Source organism: Heterocephalus glaber, unplaced genomic scaffold (genome assembly GCF_053883595.1).
Source record: "Heterocephalus glaber isolate CG9 unplaced genomic scaffold, H.glaber_assembly_v1.0 deba00001564, whole genome shotgun sequence".
NCBI classification, from domain to species: domain Eukaryota; kingdom Metazoa; phylum Chordata; class Mammalia; order Rodentia; family Bathyergidae; genus Heterocephalus; species Heterocephalus glaber.
In genome coordinates this window covers 3,936,394-3,956,828 of record NW_028258351.1, presented here as the reverse complement: position 1 = coordinate 3,956,828, position 20,435 = coordinate 3,936,394, and the positions used below count along the sequence as shown (strand labels likewise).

Genomic DNA, 20,435 nt, shown 5'->3' with positions numbered 1-20,435 from the left:
TGGTTCTGCCGCCTGCCTTGCAAGCACAAGGTCTCAAGTTCGAACCCCGGTACCAAAAAAAAGAAGTGAAGATGAATGAGAATCAATTCCACTTGCAGTCCAGAAAAGGGACCCCAGAGATTCCAGAACTGCTTAGCACTACAGATGCAGGAAGGGCTAAAAACAACTGAGACAGCTAAAATTCTAGACATTCTCTTACTTAGGCAGAAGTTTACAGGTCTATCCTGTGAAGAGGGTTAAACAGAGGACCACTGGCAGGGGATTATCAGATATAGTTGAGGGCAAAAGCATAATATTAAAAATGGGGAGGGCCAGGGATTTAGCTCAGTGGCGCTGCTGCCTGCCTCCCAAGCACAAGGTCTGGAGTTCAATCCCTGGTACCACCCCCCCCCAAAAAAAGGAATAATGCTGGGGTGTGTTCAGTGGTAGAGTGCTTGCTTACCATGTGAAAAGCCTTGGGTTCAAACTCCAGCACCACAAAAAGAGGAAGGAGTTGGTGGGGGGTAGGAGATGGGTGGAAATTGAAGCTTAGTGACTGAATGCTGAGACTCCAGCCTATTCACAATCTAGAATAATGGCAACCACACAGGAGACTAGGAGTCCTCTATTGACTATGATCACATCATGAGAGAAGATCTGAAGATACTGATATTGAGAGCTCCAAAAATTACCCAGCTAGATCATTTTATAATAGAAACTCCAGACAAAGAGCCCCATCCAAATACACAAAGCTTCTAATCAACTTTTTGGTGTCCTGTTCTTAAAAATCAACAGAGAAAGCAACGGATCACCAAATACCTGAGGAAAAATGTCTAACATATTGTAACTGGGTTAAAGTAAAAGGGAAAAAAATACAGCAATTGAAGGAAATATGCAGTAAAATATTTCAGAAAATATATATCATGTATATCATCCAAATCAAAATGTAATGGCAAAAGTATAAAAAAGCCTCAAAATAAGGACTGGAAAGCTGAGGACATGCCTTAAAAAGTAGAAGCAGGAAGGGAATTAAGGAGGAAAAACACCTAGACTCATAGGAACAGTCTAATACCAAATAAAAGGGCTTCCAGAAAGAAAGGAAGAAAAAAATGATAATTTCAAGAAAATTACAAGGTATATCATTATGAAATTTCACAATTCTGTGAACAAAGTCTCCAGTTTCCAAACAGGAAGGAAGGAAAAACAAAGAGCAACATCCGGAATCAAAATAAGGCTTCTGACTTGTTATTAGCAACTTTGGAATCTGGAAGGCAATGCCACATTCTACAGAATTCTATACACAGCCAATCAATCGTGATAAGAAACTAAAGATATTTTCATATAATCAAAGTCTAAAATAGTTACCTCCCACATGCCCTTGTTCAGCAAGCTATGAGGGCACGCTTCACTGAAACATGGCAGTAGCCAAGGAAGATTCTGGAGTAGCAGATCCCCAGTAGCAAGAAGCTAAGCTAATCCCCAGGATGACCACACAGGGAGATTCCAGCAGGAATGCTGAGAAGGTGAACAGTCAGATCAGAGCAGATTAGAGGCTCTGGAAAAGACTTCAGGAAGAAAAAGTGGCAGAATATTTGATGTAATTGAATTTTTTTTTTTTTTAGACAGAGTCTGACTATGTCTCCCAGGCTGGCCTCATACTCCTAGGCTCAAGTAATCCTCCTGCCTCAGCTTTCTGAGTAGCTAGGACCACATGGTGTGCCACCATATCTGGCTTGCAACTAAAATCTTCAGGGTAGACTCAAACAACAGGAGAAGTTTGGGCATGAATTACTACAGAAAAAAACTAAACAAACAAAAAATGTAACAATTATTAAGTTTAGAAAACAAGATGATGTGGGAAAGGAAAAAGAATTACAGTACATGTACTATATGGTTCAGCTGTGAAGTGTTTACACAAAGATAATAATGTAAACAGTGAATACTGTTCTAATCAAATTATAACATAACCATGAAAGGGTAAATTAATAACATAAGCAGAGGGCGGGGGATTTAGCTCAGTGGTTTCACCGCCTGCTGCGCAAGTGCAAGGACCCAAGTTCGATCCCCGGTACCAAAAAAAAAACACCAAAAAAACATAAGCAGAAAGTATGCATGAATATAAAAGAACACAGCTAAATCTTGGGGCTGAGGATGTAGCCCAGGGGTAAGAGTGCTTGCCTCAAAGCTCAGGGTTTGACCCCCAAAACATGAAAAAAAAAGCTAAATTTTTTATATTGGGGAGTCAATGGATAATGCCTAAAACTGAAAAATCAAGTAGATAGAGAGAAATTCATGTGCTCAAAAAAACAGTATAATAAAATTAATATAACAGTACAATAAAAATATAGCTGTTGCTTAGGAAAGTGGGTTATGGCAAGGAGGTGGCAGAAACAACAGACTTCTGGTTTTCATAAGTTTTACAGAATTATTTTACTCTTATATTATTATTTTACTCTTTAACTATATTCATGTATTACTTGGATAAAATTTAGAAAGGAAAATGTTCAAAAAACTAGGCATGGTGGTACACGTCTACTGTAATCCCAGCACTCTGGGAGGCTGAGACAGGAGGATCCCAAGTTTGAACCCAGCCTGGGCAATTTAGGAACTTAGCAAGATCCTGTCTCAAAATAAAAATATCAAAGACTAAGGATGTAGTTCAGTGAGAAGGCCCTGGGTTCAATGCCCAGGACCGGGAAAAGCTGCTAGAGATAGGAATAATTCTAGGAACTACAAAACTGAAATATACATAATATACCCTAAGTATATTAATTATGTAGAATAGATACATTCAGAAAATACAAGCTCTCTAAGAGATTAAAAAAACAAAACAAAACTGAAGCCAAATGCAGTAGTAGCACAAACCTGTATTCCAGCTTTTTGAAAGGCCGAGGCAGGAAGATTGCAAATTCAAGGCCAGCCTTTAGCAAGACTGTATCTCAAAATAAACTGGGCTGGGACTCAGATGTGGTAGCACATACCTACAATCCCAGCACTCTAGGAGAACTGCAAATTCTAGCCCAGCCTGAGCAATTCAGCAAGACTCTGACTCAAAAACAAAAGCCAAAACTGGAGGTAGAGCACTTGTCCAGCACATGTTAGGCCCTAGGTTCAATGCCCAACACAGCAAAAAAAAACAAAAACAAAAGCAAACAAAACGAAATAAAACTCAAAAATTTTTCAAAACATAGACATGAAAAGATGAAAAATGTTAAAGAGCATGAAACAACACTAACCCAAGCTTAAAATCTAAAAGAGAATTTAAAAAAAAACAGAAGGAAGGAAATTATCAAAGAAATATTAGGAGAGATTTTCTCAAAGCTGAAGGACTGCAGTCTTCATACTAAAAGGACTCAGTAAATACTCAGCATAATGAAATGAATAAATGAAATGCATAAATGAAAAATTACTCAGACAGAAACCAAGAATAAAGAGAAGATTCCAAACACTTCCAAATATCAAAAGTGGGTTTGTTACAAAGGAATAACTCAAACTAGCAACTACCTCTCACCAAAAACATTTGGATAGTGCAAGATAACAGGCCATGTACTAGCTGAGTAACAGTCCCCCAAAGTTATCTATATTCTATTCCCCAGAACCTGTGAAGATAGCAAAAACAACTTCGCAGATATGTTAAGGATCTTGAGATCACAAGATTATGCTGGATTAGACAGGTGGGCCCAATGTGATCACAGTGGCTCCTTACAGAGGGAGGCAGGAAGCTAATAATATAGTACAGTTACACTGTACAAGTCAGAAAAGGAGAAGCTGGAGCCAGGTGTGGTGGTGCATACCTGTAATCGCAGCACTCCGGAGGCTGAGGCAGGAGGATCACGACGAGTTCAAGGCCAGCCTGGGTTATGTGGAAACCCCCTACCCAAAAAAGGAGATGTTGGAAGGATGAGATTGCTAGAAGATACAGTCATGAGTGGAAGAACATAGGTAGCCTCTAAAAGCTGGAAAAGGCAAGGAAACAGATTTCTCCCTAGAGGCTCCAAGGAGAACAGTCCTGCTGAGACCATGACTTTAGGACTTCTGCCCCTGTAACACAATAAATTTGTGCTGTTAAATACCAAGATTTTAATAACTTATAGCAACAACAGGAAGCCAATACTGGGCAATATCTTCTAAGAAAGCAATTTTCAACATAGAAATACATTTATAATCAATTAAGAATATTACTAATGAAGGACGAAGGCAGAGTAATTTTAAAGCTACAAGGGTGTGGGACACAGGTTTATAATTCCAGCTGTCTGAGAGGCTGAGGCAAAAGGATTATAAACTTGAGCCCCAGCCTAGGCAATTTAGCAACTTAGTGAGACCTTGTCTCAAAACAAAAATACAAGAGGGCTGATGTAGCTCAGTGTAAAGGCTCTTGGCTCAATCCCCAATACCACCAAAAATAAATACATAAATAAAGCTGCAAGAATTCAGATAATTTACTCTTTACGCATGTTTGGCAGCAAATGGACAGAGTAAACTGAAATAAAGGAAGCCAAGAGAGCCTGACAGCAGTAGCTCCACCCCAGAAGAGTGACGAAAGGAAGGGCCAAGAGTACAACCACGTACCATTCCCAGAGAATAGGACAAATTTAACAGAAGAGATAGTGTGATTCAGTATTTAGAAAGAAGACCAAGGTGATACAAATGAGCTACAAGAGGGGGGAAAAAATAAAGTTAGAAAAATAAGAAAAAATGACATAGTAAATTAACAGTCCAAACGTGAAGCAAACCAAATATAACATGTTTTAACAATTGGTGGAGGGTGATAAAAGATCTACCTGAATGAGGAACTGGGCGTGGAACTAAACTAGGAATATTCTTTGAGTGACTCTGAACACGGAGGAAAGAACACAATCTTCCAATCCTTCCCTGCCCAGATATTATACCTTATTTGCCTGGTAACAACACTGTAATGTAGTTTATTGGTTTTCAACTCTTAGGTTAACATATCAATAAAGCACTGAAGTCCTGGTTATAGCTGCAGGGCAGAATCCAGAATGACTATGGCACACCTCAAAATTTCCACTACCTCCTCCCCATTCTTCATTCACAACTTAGGACCTTGGTTTCTTTATCAAAGAAAATGAAACAACTAAAAGAGAATTTTCATAGACTCCTTCTCATCTGTGTCTATTTACATACTATCTTCCCACCTGTCACTACAGGTTAACTGTCCACAATCCATAAGGCCACTCTTTCCTGTACACTAGACCTATCTTCACTTACCTGCTCAAGGACACTGCTACAGGTGTCTTCCTCTTCTGCATCATCAATAGTCCCCTCTGCTGAATCATACCAACATACAAAATGCTATCATCTCTCCCATCCTAAAAAGATATACCACCTCTTCTTTTAACACTACAACTTCCACCATCTAATGTCCCATTCCTGTTCCCATTAAAACAACATGTTCGGGGCCAGGGATTTAGCTCAGTGGTTTTGCTGCCTGCTGTGCAAGCACAAGAACCCAAGTTCGATCCCCAGTACCAAACAAAAACAAAAACAAAAACAAAAAACAAATAAAGCAACATCCTCTAAAAACAGTTGTCTTTACTGTCTCAAATTCTTTCTTCCTTTTTTCTCTCAAACCCCTTCCAGGCAAACCTATGTCCAGGTAAGCCAAAATGGTCACAGATGACCATCATGTTGTTAAATCAAAGTCAATTCTCAATCCTCATTCTAGTTAACCTGTCAGCAGCCTTCTCATCTTTTTTTTTTTGGTACTGGGGATCGAACTCGTGTCCTTAGCTTGCGAGGCAGGCGGCGGAACCACTGAGTTAAATCCCCGGCCCCTTCTCATCTTTTTTTTTTACCCAGTACCGGTTACCGAACTCAGTACCTTGCACTTGTAAGGCAGGCACAGTGCCACTGAGCTAAAACCCCGGCCCCATCCTTCTCATCTTTTGCACCAGAGAATAAATAAATCAGGAAACAGGGCCCGGTACGTGGCTCAGTAGTACAGCATGTCTAGCATGCACAAGGCCCTGGATTTAATCCCCAGCACAGCGAAATAACAGGAAGGAAGGGAGGAAGGGATGGAGGGAAGGATAGAGACAAACAAATTATAATTATAAAAAAACAAGTGGAATGAGACTGAATGTAAGGCAAGGGAGCACTGTCCTCCTGAATTCTTTAGTACTATGTATCATGTTCATGTGTGAGCTTAATAAAACAACTCAAGGACAGGTTTAAGATTCAATCCCCAGCAATGGGGGGGGGGGGATGTTTTAAGACAAAAAAATAACAATAGAGTAGCATCTTATAAAGTAAGTTCTAAAGTCTGAAAATAAAGCAAAAATCAAGTTTTGACAAAACAACTTTGAAAATCCTTCAATTGCCCATAAGTGCATCTGTGTGCTACCTCTCAGCAAGCTCAACAAAGCCCATTATTTTACCAATTAAACATAGATGATCATATTTAGAGATCACGTACAAAGACAGCACACTGTACCTTTAAACACTAGATTCATACTGTGTAGTGAGATGCTCACAGGAGGGGTACCCGGGAACAAAAATAACTGAGGCAACATAAGATTCTGTCTGCAATCTCACACTTACTCCAGGGCATTCACTCACTGGATAAAATGGCAGGCAGAATTACTGGTGCTATATAAACCCTCTCTCTCTCTCTCACATTTCACCAGGCACATACAGTCAAATGTGAGTTAATTAAATGTATATTATCAAAAGGCTCCAATGTACAATGTTATCTAGAAGTACACACATAGAACACAGGGGAAAGAGTGATCCTACTATGGAAATAAGAGCTACTACAAATCAGGGCTGCTTCCTTACCTAGTGTAGCACCCCGCCTACCACCCACCTGCATGCTGGGGATGAACCTACAGCCTTGCACGTGCTCTTCCACTCATACACACCCTGGCCCTTGTGATGTATCACTACTGAAATTGTTTCTGGTACTGAAGACAACCCTCACTTCCTAGGAAACCCAACCTCTAAACAGTGAAATGAATTTTCTAACCAGATTGGTTTGAGGAGTTTTTAAGCTGTCCTTAGCTTTCATGGTTCTGTGATCAAACCAGGGCTCCTCTATTCAGGGTAGGTGGAATCACTGAATAGAACACTCTCAGGGCTGGGGATGCAGATCAGTGTACCAAGTCTTGGATTTGACCTCAGTACAGAGAAAAAAGGAGGGGAAAAAGGGAGAAGGAAAGAAAGAGAGAATACACAAACCTAATGCTCTTTTCCTGGTACCACTGCTTCATTACTTTGTGGGCAAGTATTTGCTCTGTGATCAGCTTATTCTCTACATAATATAAATGCACAGTGAACCAAGTTGGGCAAAGTTAGCAGTAGCTAAACAAGGACCACAAGTCTCCCTACACAGAACTCATTCTGTAATAAACAGACCAAATGGAGATTATATTTCAATGCTAAGTCAACAGGTATTATATAATTATCAAACAGAAAGTCATAAAATGATTGCCTTCTTTTCCCTCCTATAGTTTAGGAAAAATATGAGATCAATAATGCCCTGTGGTGCCAGGAGTTTAGGAGAACAAATGTTGCAGGTAAGAATTTAAATTGTTGACAATTCTTTTAGGGCCGGGGATTAGCTCAGTGGTTCTGCCACCTGCCTCGAAAGCGCGAGGCCCTGAGTTTGATCCCCGGTACAAAAAAAAAAAATTCTTCTAGGGGCCAGTTTGGTAATATATTCCAAAAGACTAAAAAAGAAAAGAAAAAAGTACAATTCCTTTGTCCCAGCAATTATATTTTCACAGAACGCAGATGTGTCATGCAGTCCAATACAGTATCCACTAGCTAAATGTGCCTGTTTTTTTTTTTTGGTACCGGAGATTGAACTCGGGACCTTGCACTTTCGAGGCAGGTGGTGGAGCCACTGAACTAAATCCCCAGCCCGAAGATATGTCTGTTTTTCCCCCCGTCCAATTCTGGAGTCCAACCAGGGCTTTGAGCATGCTAAGCACACACTCTGTCACTGAGCTACAGACTCAGTTCCCACTTATGGCTACCGAGCACTCAACACATGGTCTCAAAATTGAGAAGAGCTGTTAGAACAGACTCCAGATTTCAAAGACTTAACATGCAAAAAGAGAATATAAAATTATCTCATCAACGGCTATATACTGATTACATGTTAAAATTATATTTGTGATATATTGGGTTAAATAAAATATATTAGTAAAATTAACATAATCTGCTTCTCTTTACTTTTTAAAAATGTATATTACAAAATTTTAAATGCCGTATGCCTTAGTTAGGCAGCACTACTTTTCAATAAATTGTACAAATCTATGTAAGAATGTTTACCAAAGCATATTTTATAAAAATAAAAAACTAAATGGTACTGGGTTCAGTGGTGCATGCCTGTAATCTCAGCATGGGAGGCCAAATCAGAGTTCAAGGCCAGCCTTAACTACATAGCAAGACCATTTCAAAAACAAACAAAAGAAAACCTAAGCCAGGCATGGTGGTGCATGCCTGTAATCCCAGCACTAAGAGGCTGAGGTAAGGATCACTGTGAGTTCGAGGCCAAACTAGACTACAGAGTGAGTTTAAGGCCAGCCAGAACTACATAGTGAGGCCCTGTCCCCTCCAAAAAACTAGAATAAACCTTAACCATCTATCAATAGATTAAGTAAATTACAGTAAATTTATATAAATGGAATACTCGTAGCCACTGAAACTGCTGATATACAAAGTATACTGACATGAAATGATACATAGAAAAAAGTAAGTTTATAAAGTACTACATATTTATATGATTCCATGTTTGTTCTTTAAAAAGTATGTGTATATGTGTGCATGTGCGAGTACAGAAAAAAGTCTGGAAAGATATCAAAATGATAACTATGGTTACCACCGGACAGTATTTATTTTCTTTATAATCCTTATTTTCTTTATAAATTTACATATTTTCTGAATTTCTTAAATAAGCATGACAAACTGTTGTAATTAGAACAATAAAACTATTTTTTTTGGTATTGGGGATCGAACTCGGGTCCCCGTGCTTGCAAGGCAAGCAGCGGAACCACTGAGCTAAATCCCTGGCCCAATAAAACTATTTTTAAAAACAAAAAGCTCAAACAGAAAGATCACTCTTACTTTCATCATCTTGGTTAGATGAAGTGTGTAGTCATAAGAGTCCTTAGGCCGACACAATGCTATACCTGGAAAAGTATCACAAGCAACACTTAAAGAAATCCCAAGTAACAGAGTTTTTCTGGGTTCCAAGAATTATTTTGAGAACTGTGCCATGAACTTGTGTTAATAAGCATTCACGGACTTGCCACCTCAGGCAACTAAGTAATTAAGAAGTGGGCAGGGTGGGACTCACTGACAACACTGTTTAGCTACAGGATACCACACGGAACTGAGTGGCGGATGCAGAGGCCAAGAGGATTTTCACTGCTGTCTTCAGTATCTTTGCAATTCTGAACCATGTGAATATACTGCTGACTAAAAATAAGTAAAATTTTCAAAAAAAGAAATATTATCTATTAAGACTTCATGATTTGACATGACTTATTCAAAATTTAAAGCTTTGTTTTGTTTTTTTGAGACAGGTTCCTGCCATATAGTCCAGGCTGGCCCTGAACTCCCTTTACGTAGCCTCACCTGGCCTTGAACTTGTCATCCCCCTGCCTTGGCCTTTGGAGTACTAGGATTATAGGTCTATGCTACTATGAATGGCTGTAAACCATTCTTTAAGGTGTCTCTCAGTGCTTAGGTCAACTTAGCAATAAAAATTTTAAGTCTATTCAAGTCCAAATAATTGGGGGTCTTGGAGAAGGGCTATAGAGAGATGAAGGAGTGAATATAAATTAGAAGTAGGAAGATGGGGGGAGCAAAGAAAATATACTTCATTAGTAGTAGAATTTGTTTTTAAACTCTTAGGCAAATAAAAAATTTTCACTTCCTCTACTTTTGTTGCATTACACTATGCTCTTAGATGTTTTGCTTATGGGAAGTATCAAAATGTCAACCACTGTTTCTATTAAAGGTCTTTAATGATATTGCATTTTAGACCTGTAATGAAACATGGTGCTCACTGCAGTTTGTAATGCATCTCATTAAATACATTAATAACATGCATTTCACTAAAAGGTCAACTTATTATGGCTAAAGTTTACCTTTCCTTTTATCATTCATTTAAAGCTATACAGCAAATTCTGAAAAAAAAAAAATGAGTAAGATAGAAATGCTCTCAATTCTCCCACTCACCAAAGTCAGTTGGGCTTATTAAAAAAATTACTGTTAATGTTTTTATGTGGAATACTGGTATCAAGATTTTTTTAAAAACTCTTATCTTTTAGATATACATGGTGAAAGATTTGATAAAAATGAGATGATAGCTGTTATTTGCTTCAAAATAATCCAGAAGGGGGGGGCACTAGTTTATGTATAAATGAAGTAAGTTAACAGGGATAGGGCTGGTGATATACCTCAATGACAGAGTGTTTGCCTAGCATGTATCAAGCCCTAGGTTCAATCCCTAACACCACACATACACAAAAAAAGAGTGGCTGGGAGTTAACTGCTTAAGCTAGTGATGGTATATGGGGGTTCACTGCACTTTTCTCTCTTTCATATAGGTTTGATGTGGTCCATAATGAAAAGTTTTAAATAATTCATGCTGAAATTTTCTTAGGTAACTTGCCTTGTTCCTTATATATCATCACCACCATCATAAGGGCCTGCCTCCTAATAACAAAGCTGTTAAAAGAAAGAGAAGGGAAAAGCTAACCTCTGTGGCAAGTAGCCTTGTGAATAGAATATTCCCTAATTTTGTTAAGATTACTTCATGACTTAACACATATACAGCCACTAAAATGTCAAAAAATACTGTTAAAAAAATACTGTTGAAATCATTTCATGGTACAAGAGATCTAATTACCAACATATAACACCAAAGTGACTGACTGGCAACTACATTTGTGTTGGGGAGGGAGAAAAGAAAGAAGTTATTTGTTTAGTTTCTGAAAAGTAGAGTTTAAGGTGCTAGAAGTACAAAGACTTGGTGTTCAGGAGTTTATTGTGCTAGACTTTAGAAGCTATAATTAGGGCCATGAGAGTAAATGACAGTGCAAGGAGAGAATACAGTACGAAAATGCAACCAAAGGTCAGGATTCTGATTGCAATGAAGTTTACACTGAGAGGGTAAAAGAAGAGCTTGAGAAGAGATCAGAGAGGTAGGAGGATCCAAACAGCATATACAGGTCACAAAAGCCAAAGGAAAGTCTTTCAAAGTAAAGTCGTCATTTAGGTAGGAAAGAACTCAGTTTGGCAATAAGGAAATCTCTTAGCTAGCTTTCCATAGTGTCATGAGGGGCCGAAGCTAAATTATAAATATTAAAATAGACCATAACACTGCCCACTTCCCAAAATAGTTATATTATGTACAGAATTTGAGTTCTAAAAAAAGTTTAAAAATCACTGAATGAGAACAGGAGAAGAGGAAGTCTTGTAGATAATCAGGCAGTGGAGAAGATGGTTAGTTATGCTATGACAATTATGTGGTTGAATACTGCCAAATGCTTCTCAGCAGAAAAAGATAATACTAGTACTTAACATCTGTGGTGTGATGTGTGCCAGACACTGTGCTAATGCTTTATATTGATTATGTCCTTTAATCCTCACAACCATATTATCCCCATTTTACTTCGAAGTAACTTACAAAAGGTCACATAGCTAATCCATTGCTGAGATGAAATCTAAACCCAGGCAGTCTGATTTTACCCAGAAGACTAAGCAAACTGAAAAGAGATTTAATTAAAGACAATACATTCCGGTGTTTGTTCTAGGGTAGGTATAAATTTAGGCTATGTTCCACAGCAGCTATACAGAACAGTATAAATTGTTCACCCAGAATAATGTAGCCATGAAATTATTCTTAAACTCTGTTTACCAAAACAGGAAAGTATACAACATATTATGTCATACTGCCATAAGAAGGTTGAAACAAAGGTTAGCTACCCTTCATATGCACAGAAATTCTGGTTATTAGAAAGCTCCCTATCCTCTCAGAGTATGTTACATTAAACAAACCTTTCTTTCTTCTCCCTCCTCCACAAACCCTCTGTCAGATTAACAGACATCTGTCAGATTAAATGAAGTTCACCAAATGAGACAAATGGTTAAGCACAAAAGAAGACAGGTTAAAAAGATTAGAACTGTTGTAAAACAAAAGCTAAATAACAAGAAAATGGCTGAAGAAACTAAATGATATTCGAGAATAAGAATGTGTCCATTATACCTGATGCTAACTTTAAAATATCTTCACTTTAAAGATGAATTTTTTTAAAAAAGGAAAAGACTCAAGAAGAGCAACAAAATGGAAAAGGTCTTATTATAAAACATTTAACCTATTCCAGTTTAGGTCTCATTCGCAGGCATTCCAGAAATTAGGGTACTGGGGCATTAAAAATAGCAGAGAAGGGCCGGGGATTAGCTCAGTGGTTCCACCACCTGCCTCACAAGCGCAAGGACCCAAGTTCAATCCCCAGTACCAAAAAAAAAAAAAAAAAAAAAGGGAAACCATCAATCTCTTATCTATTTAAAGTAGGAAGGAGAAAAAGTTGAAAAGGATAAAAGACCCATCTCACAATAGATGCAAGATGGTTCCTGAAAGAAGTGTTCAGTCTTTTTTCATAGGAGACAAACTTCAAGTACAGGAAGCCATTCCTAACCAAACCAGATATTGTCCTATATAAAAAACAGTCACAGGGCCAGGGATTTAGCTCAGTGGTTCCACCACCTGCCTCAAAAGCACAAGGACCTGAGTTCAATCCCCAGTACCAAAAAAAAAAAAACAGTCACAGAATTCCCTACCCTAGAAATCCTATACATGTATCTCAAATGATTTAAGATGGTTTCATTTATAGCAGATGCCAACATAGATGTCCTCCTCAGGTCCCTTCCAACTCTGAACTCCATACTGTTTAAGTCTTTTTAACTTTTTTGAGATAGGGGTCTCAATGGCCTCAAAAGTCTGGGCTTAAGAGATCCTCCTGCTTCAGCATCCTAAGCAGCTGGGAGTACAGGCACATGCTAGCCAACCTGGCTTTAGTTTTTTATTTGTTTGTGGTACTGGAGATTGAAAGAGGGACCACTAAGCTACATCCTTACCCTTATTTTTTTATTTTGAGACAAGGTCTCACTAAGTTGCCCAGACTGGCCTCAAACTTGTCATTCTTCTGCCTTATCCTCCCTAGTAGCTGGGATCAAAGATGTGTGCCATTATGCCTGGCCCAGCTTTAAGTTTTAAAGAGCAAATGGAGTGCTTGCTTCGGCAGCACATATACTAAAATTGGAACAATATAGAGAAGATTAGCGTGGCCCCTGCACAAGGATGACATGCAAATTCGTGAAGTGTTCCATATTTTTTACTCTTAAGTGAATAAGACACACGTGTAAATACCGAATAGTTTCTCTAGTGTGAGAAACTGAGAGTATAAATAAGGATTAAAAGGATTAAGAACTAATAATTGATACTTTGAAATAGGAAAAGGTCCAAAGGGGTAGGGGTGGTGGGAGGAGATGGGGAAAGGAAAGAATGGAAAGGAAAAATTATGAGAAAAGAAAAAAAAATGGAAACAAAGTATGTAAATAGGGAAGGGTGGAGGGGTGAAGGGCGCACAGGTAATGGGGAAAAAATAAGAACCAAGATACATCACGTACAGGTAGAAGCACCCAATGATAAATGCAAAAGTACTGTATACCTAAAATGTACCAATAAAAGAATTTAAGCAAAAAAAAAAAAAAAAAAAAGAGCAAATGGAAGGACGGGGGAAGTAGCTCAGTGGTAGAGCATTTGCCTAGTATGTGCAGGCCCTGGGTTGAATCTCTAATACAACAACCACCAAAACAACAAAAGAGCAAATGGAAACACCAACTCTCAGCATGCAAATAAGGAAGGAAGTGATTCAAGCCACAGCGCCCTTACCCCATGTGTCCCTGTGCCCCAGTCCTTCAGTGCCACTGGGCACACAGGAGGCAGTGTGGTGCCAAAGGAAGACTCCTAGTCCTAAGGCAAAAAAGCTGGAGTTTTACCTCTGCTGCTCATGAACAACCTCTGTAACTCTGGCCAAGTCATTTTCCTGAGCCTCAGTTCTCTCATCTGTAAAATGAGGGAATTGGGAACCAAATAATCTCTAAATTATTTTTCTCTCTAGAATTTTTTGACTTTATAGCTCTGCAATTTTTTTCCAAAACTTAATCCTCCCCCTGCAGTCATCATCTGTCCTCACTGTTTGCCACCAAAAGGAAGATGTATAAAATCATCTTAGCACACTGTTCTAAAAACCTACCAAAGGATGGCATGTTTTAAGCACATGACACAACTAACTTAAATGAACTGAGTTTGATCACTCATCCTTTCTCTTTTTCCCTGTACCAGGGAGTTATCACACAGTATTCCCTAAGCCCAAGCCTTACAGAAGTTATTCAGAAAGTCATAGGGAGACCAAGGAATGAAAACAGGAGAAAAGAAAGTAGAGCAGCCATGGCTCCAATGCCCAATCCATTTCAAAGTTGTCTTCATTTACTAAAAGGGTTACATTGCTATTTTTAAGAGTTTAAAAAAACACTATTATAACATCACTAAAATGAAACCCGCCCTTCTTTTACATCAATCCCAATATATACCAATGTATCTCAGTGGTTCTAAATATCCCAAAATAGTATAGTATTCTTACTGTTTTTCAGGGCACTGACAAATTCTGGGCCACCTCTGTCCTTGAAAACAGGGAAAACATCTGGTTGAGGCAGCTGATTGGTGGTCAACAGAGCTTTTTGTAGTTTGATCCTTCCTTCCAAGAGCTGGTCCCATAGTGCTAAGAAAGAAGAAAACAGAATCTGACCCATGAGTTAGAATAAAATCTTCCTGGGATGGAGACAGGGGAGGGACAGGAAACCAGACTGGTCTCGAAGCACTACAGCTTTATCAGTTTCAGGCCATGAAAACACCCTCTATTCTAGGAAATCAATTCAGTATCTTAGAAACAAATATTTGCGACAAGAGAGGGAATGCTAAATCCCAAGGAAAAGAGAAACTCTCCTCTTCAATCTTCCACAGTTGCTACAAGTACTAGAGCAGAACCAGCTAAGCAGCTCAGTGCAGAAACGGCTGGCTAAGCACAGAGGAATGGGGCTTTGGGCCTCTGAGGAAGTGAGGCATGTCACAAACTAATTGCAAGGACATCCCAGAGACAGAACAGCCACAAACAAACAAACAAAAAGTAGACCAAATCCAGAGACTCGGAGAAACAAGTGACCAGCAAAATCATGTACAAACCTATCTGGTTCTTCACAGCTCTTCCCTTCTCCACTTCCTCGGAAACCCTGGTGCTGGAGAAGGTCATCACCACACCATCATCTTCACTGTGCCTGTCTCCGGCCCTGTCTTCCTCACCACCCTCTTCTTCCACGCCACTCTCTTCTTCTCCATCTTCCTCCTCACTGCTCCCAAGGTCATCCATTCCCTCAGTAAATTTCTCAAAGTCACTGATGCTCTGGCAACTAAAACCTGGTGCATTTGCAGAGTGGCTTCCGCCTTTCTTCCAGGCCGCACTGCTCCCCTCATCATCAGCATCCTGTTCCTCAGCACCACTCAAGTCATCCTCATCGGATTCCTCTAGGCCCAGAGCCTCTGAATCTCCATCTCCAGACCCTTCCCCATCAGATATTTCCTGGTCTGAATCACGAAGGAAAAAAGAAAAAATAGGTGTTATCTGGGTAAAAATACAAGGCCCTATCTGTCATTTCTATTGAAAAACCAAGGCATCTATGGGGGAGTATTATTGTAGTCAATGCAACTTAACAAATATTAATTATCCACCTACTATTTCTAAAATACTAAGAGAGAAGCAAAAATGAACAAAACTGGGGCCGGGGTATTTAGCTCAGTGGTTCCAGCACCTGCCTTAAAAGCGCAAGGTCCCAAGTTCGATCCCCGGTACCAAAAAAAAGAACAAAATAGAGAAGAATGAAAAATGCTTTGCTAGAGCCCTGCAATCCCAGCACTCTGGGAGGCTGAGGCAGGACAATTGCAAGTACAAGCCCAGCCTGGGCAAGTTAGTGAAATCCTGTCTCAAAAATAAAACATCAAGGGGCCGGGGAAGCTCAGTGGTTTCGCCACCTACTGTGCAAGCACAAGGACCTGAGTTCAATCCCCGGCACCAAAAAAAAAAAAAAAAATCAAAGGGTTAGGGATGTAGCTCAGTGCAAAGGTCCTAGGTTCTACCTTACTAATGCCAAAAAACAAAACAAAACAAAAAAACCTTTTTCAATATAGTGACACGCCTCTAATCCCAGATACTTTTGAAGCTGACAGAAGAGAATTGTAAATTTGAGGATACCTGGGCAACTTTAGTGAGACACTGTCCCAAATTTTAAAAATAAATGAATAAATAAAGAAATAAAGTTTGGAATGCAGCTCAATGGTACAGCATTTACATATCACACATGAAGCCCTAGGTTCAATTCCCAGCACCACATTAGATAAATAAATAGATTATAAAATAAAAAATGCTTTGCTAAAATTAAAATAACCCAGAGAAAGGTCAAATTTTAACTGTGGGGCAAATGAATTTAAGAAAGATTATAAACTATGTACTACAGACATGTAATAATAAACTAAAAGTTTTTAAAAAGAGATTATAAGGTAGGGCCAGGGATGCAGCTCAGTGGAGCCGCGCCTGCCTGGTAAGCACAAGGTCCTAAGTTCGATCCCTGGTACCAGAAGAAGAAAAAAAAAAAGATTATAAGGAGCTAGACACAGTGATGCAAACTTGTAATCCCAGCTAGTTGAAAGGCTGAGGCAGGAGGATTTCAAGTTCACTGTTAGCCTGGGCAATTCAGTGAGACCTCATTTCAACAATAACAAAAGAACAGTAAAATTTCAAAATAATTATATACCTAAAATACAGTTCATCATGAACTATTCCAAATGCACAGTCTCTATCATACCAGTGTACTCTACTTTCTAAGTATCCAGTATAAGGCAGACATCAAGGCTAAGAAAACACAAAAAGCATTCAATGCTGGTGAAAGGAGTTCATGGTATGACAAAAGTAGTAGATATGTATACCAGTAATTACATAACAATGTCATCAGTACACAGTATTCAGAGAAGTAACCACTTAATTCTCCCGAAAAGGTGAGGGAGCTTCACATGAAGGAGACGTTATGATTTTACTTACAAAGCATAAGGAACAGGTCATCAGAGAGAAGTGGGGGGAGAAAGTCTGAACAGTGATGGAGTACAGAACACACAGGAACTGGTGGGAGGTGCGCCTACAGAGTTGCCAGTTTCAGGCAAGGCCCTGTCTTTCTGAACTTGATCCTATCACAGAGTGCTACCTAAGCTCTTCGTTTTACCTATGCTGTCGCATCACCTGACACTTAAGTTTTCACTGTTTATCCAATCTCTTCCATGGGAAAGCATAAAATCTCCATGTATACCAAGCATGATAATTAGACATAACCTTCTTCAACCAAACAGATTTTATGAAAAGACGATGGGTCTTCAGTACTTCTTATTTTTTTTTTGGTACCGGGGATAGAACTCAGGACCTTGCGCTTGTGAGGCAGGCGCTAGAACCACTGAGCTAAATGCCTGGCCCAGTACTTCTTTAAAGAAATATACATAAACAAGATACAGACAAGGCTGTCAAAAATATAAATAGAAAAACTGCAAAAACCATAAACAAATCCTTCAAGTTCTTTAAATGTGTGCATACCATTTCTCAAACTAAGAAACTTTCATAGCCGACAGTGGGGAAAGAGGACATAAAAAGAATTAAGATATATCAAGGAGGCTGGGGATTTAGCTCCGTGGTTCTGCTGCCTGCTGTGCAAGTGCAAGGTCCCGAGTTCGATCCCCAGTACCAAAAAAAAAAAAAAAAAATATATATATATATATATATACACACACACATACATACACACACACATATATATGTATACACATATATATATGTGTATACATATATATACACATATATATACATATACACACATATATATACATATAAAAAAAGGAAAAAATATATATTAAGGACATGTATAACTCCCTATGATGAATGCAACCATTTTATACTGCAGATATGTCTAATAAAAATTTTTTTTAACTCATACATCACAGCAGTTCTTGGAGTCAGACTGCCTTCACTTGAATCATGGCTCTTCCACTTAATAGTTTTGTGATCTGGAGCAAGCTACCTACCAATTGGCTGCTCACTTTCCTTATCTGTAAAATGGGGATAAAAAATACCAACTTCTTGGGCTATTGGGAGGATTAAATGAAATGACACAGACCATGATAACAGTGATAATATTTTTTGATAACTTATTGTGTCCCAGACTTTCAGAATTGGCTGACATGTGGTAAGAGTTCAATAAATATAATCATATTCATCTCATGATTGGTCCCTTTATCGGGCTCTAGATAAAGAATAAGAAGTGAGCTTATTAGGAGCTCCCAGAAGTGCATCAAGGACTAAATCACAGATATTATAACGTGAATGATTGTTCCTTTTGTATTATCTATGGATTCTCAACATGGCACTCCTGCCCTCCCTAAGGAAACAAATGGCACCCTCTCTCTATAACCACCATATCCAACACTTTCTTCAACCTTGAGAAAGGTATAACTCTTTTTGTCGTTTTTTCTTTTTTTATGGTACAGGGGATCAAATTCAGGACCTTGCACTTTCGAGGGAGGTGCAGTGCCACTGAGCTAAATCCCCAGCCTTGTTGTTGTTTTTAAAATAGGGTCTCACTATGCTCACGGTGGCCTCAAACTCATGATCCTTCCGCCTCAGCCGCCCAAGTACTGGCATCACCACATCCAGCTGAGAAAACAGAGTTCTTCAAAACTGTAAAGTGAGTTTACACTTTACACTGTCTTGCAGTAGTGAGGGAAGCATTATGTTATTTTTACATTGCCAAAAGGTGAGTTTCACAAATAACTTGTTACTATACACTGAGTCAGTACAAGACCTGAAAAACCAAAGGAAATGAGTCAAAAACTAAGAGGAGGATGTTCATTAGACATGCTTTTGTAACACACAGCCCTCTCCAATATCCAGTGCATTTTCTTTCACTCCATTTTAGGGAAAATACTTAGTCTGATTATACACAGCACAGCAACTTGATCATCTGGGCTTGAGGTTTCTTATGAAGTGCAATGATGTAATATCTAAGGCTTTTCCTAATACCGAATCAATGATCTCTCCTAAGATAATAGGTAAAGACACAAGCTTGCAAAGAACATCCACATAAAAAGGATTTTAACCCTAAAAACTTAAGGAAAAAAAAGTTCCATGCAAATAGATCTACTCACCAGACAAACCTGGCAGAGTCTGCTCCCAGTGGTCTTCCTTCCAAGCTTTTCTAGAGGTGGTCTTGCCAGAATACCTCCTGTCTGTGTCCAAGAAGGAGGTGGATGCCAGTTTTCTAATGCTACCCATTGCCAGGAAATCACCTTCCCCATCTTCCCCTTCATCAAACCTGTCAATCACTCTGGCAGCTGTAGCTGTGGAGGAAAAGTAATCACAATCTCAAGTTAGAAGAAATTTTAACAGGAACCCTGTTAAACTCTTTCAACTCATACGTAATATCCTCTGCAAAATCCTCACCAACTTCCAAGAATAGGAAACTCATTACTTCTCCAGGTAGACCACTGTCTTTCTGCTGTTTCTGAACAGAGAGCTAACTCCCTGAATGTAGTAGATGTATTTCTATGCCTTGGATCATATAAATCTAATTCCTTTTCCATGTGTGACAGTCGTTCCAATATCTTAAATCAGCCATCAAGTTCTATCTTCATTCCGTCCTGGCCCTCTGGGAGTTTTCTTATCCTGGCTAAACAGCCCCTAGTTCCTTCAACTGATATTCCTAAGCCACGCAGCATACACATTGTTATCCCTTCCGCACACTTCTCTGACTCAAGTCTAAAGTAGGATTACTCCCAGCTAGACCTTGAACATCGGGCCTTCACAGCAGTGGTCTGTCGTCAGCCCCTGAGCAAGTGTCTTGGGACCTAAAGAGGTTTAAGGTAGTGCCAGGGACTCCTACTTTTTCTTCATTCTCCAAGCTAGTTTTAGATGCAACCAGAGTTTAAAAAAAAAAAAAAAAAGATGAGACTTCTTTCGCCCTCTTTCTAAGACAATACCAGTTAGGGCTGCCTGAAGGATAACTTCTAACCTGCTGCCACTCTCTGGCTCCCCCCAGCAGCCCTCGACGGACTTAACCAGCTCAGGGCGCGAGTTCTCGATAAGTGCCCCACCACCACCACCGGGGCTCCAAGTCTACAGTGCGTGTCAGAAGAAGGCGAAGCCCTCTCCCGAGCCCGGGACAACCCCGGGGGGAAGCAATTTCTTCTGAGCCAGGAGGGAAGGAGGCCAGATTGCGAGGCACTGCTGCCGCTCCTTCCACGCCGCCCCGAGCCCTCACTAAGCCGGGCCCAC

The 20,435-nt window shown here is 39.4% G+C and overlaps 1 protein-coding gene and 1 non-coding gene across 6 annotated transcripts in view; one reads left to right on the top strand and one right to left on the bottom strand.

Moving 5' to 3' along the window:
• The window catches only part of Aatf (apoptosis antagonizing transcription factor), a 100,729-nt gene that overhangs the window by 80,012 nt on the left and 282 nt on the right, over positions 1–20,435 (bottom strand). For 3 of the 5 annotated variants that reach the window (XR_015443271.1, XM_087191906.1, XM_004870405.4), the window contains exons 2-4: positions 19,310–19,501; positions 15,260–15,658; positions 14,661–14,798 (exon numbers count right to left, since the gene is read on the bottom strand). Coding sequence is in view for 4 of the 5 variants with exons in the window: in XM_087191906.1 (XP_087048032.1) it covers positions 14,661–14,798; positions 15,260–15,658; positions 19,310–19,501 (729 nt within the window). In the remaining variant the exon portion in view is untranslated. Of the gene's footprint in view, positions 1–14,660; positions 14,799–15,259; positions 15,659–19,309; positions 19,502–19,604; positions 20,372–20,435 lie in introns of those variants that run through there. The other 2 variants (XM_087191907.1, XM_021248675.2) reach the window with 2 other exon arrangements.
• Positions 13,244–13,350, top strand: LOC147823789 (U6 spliceosomal RNA). The gene has a single exon (XR_015443339.1). It is a non-coding gene; the product is annotated as a U6 spliceosomal RNA (small nuclear RNA).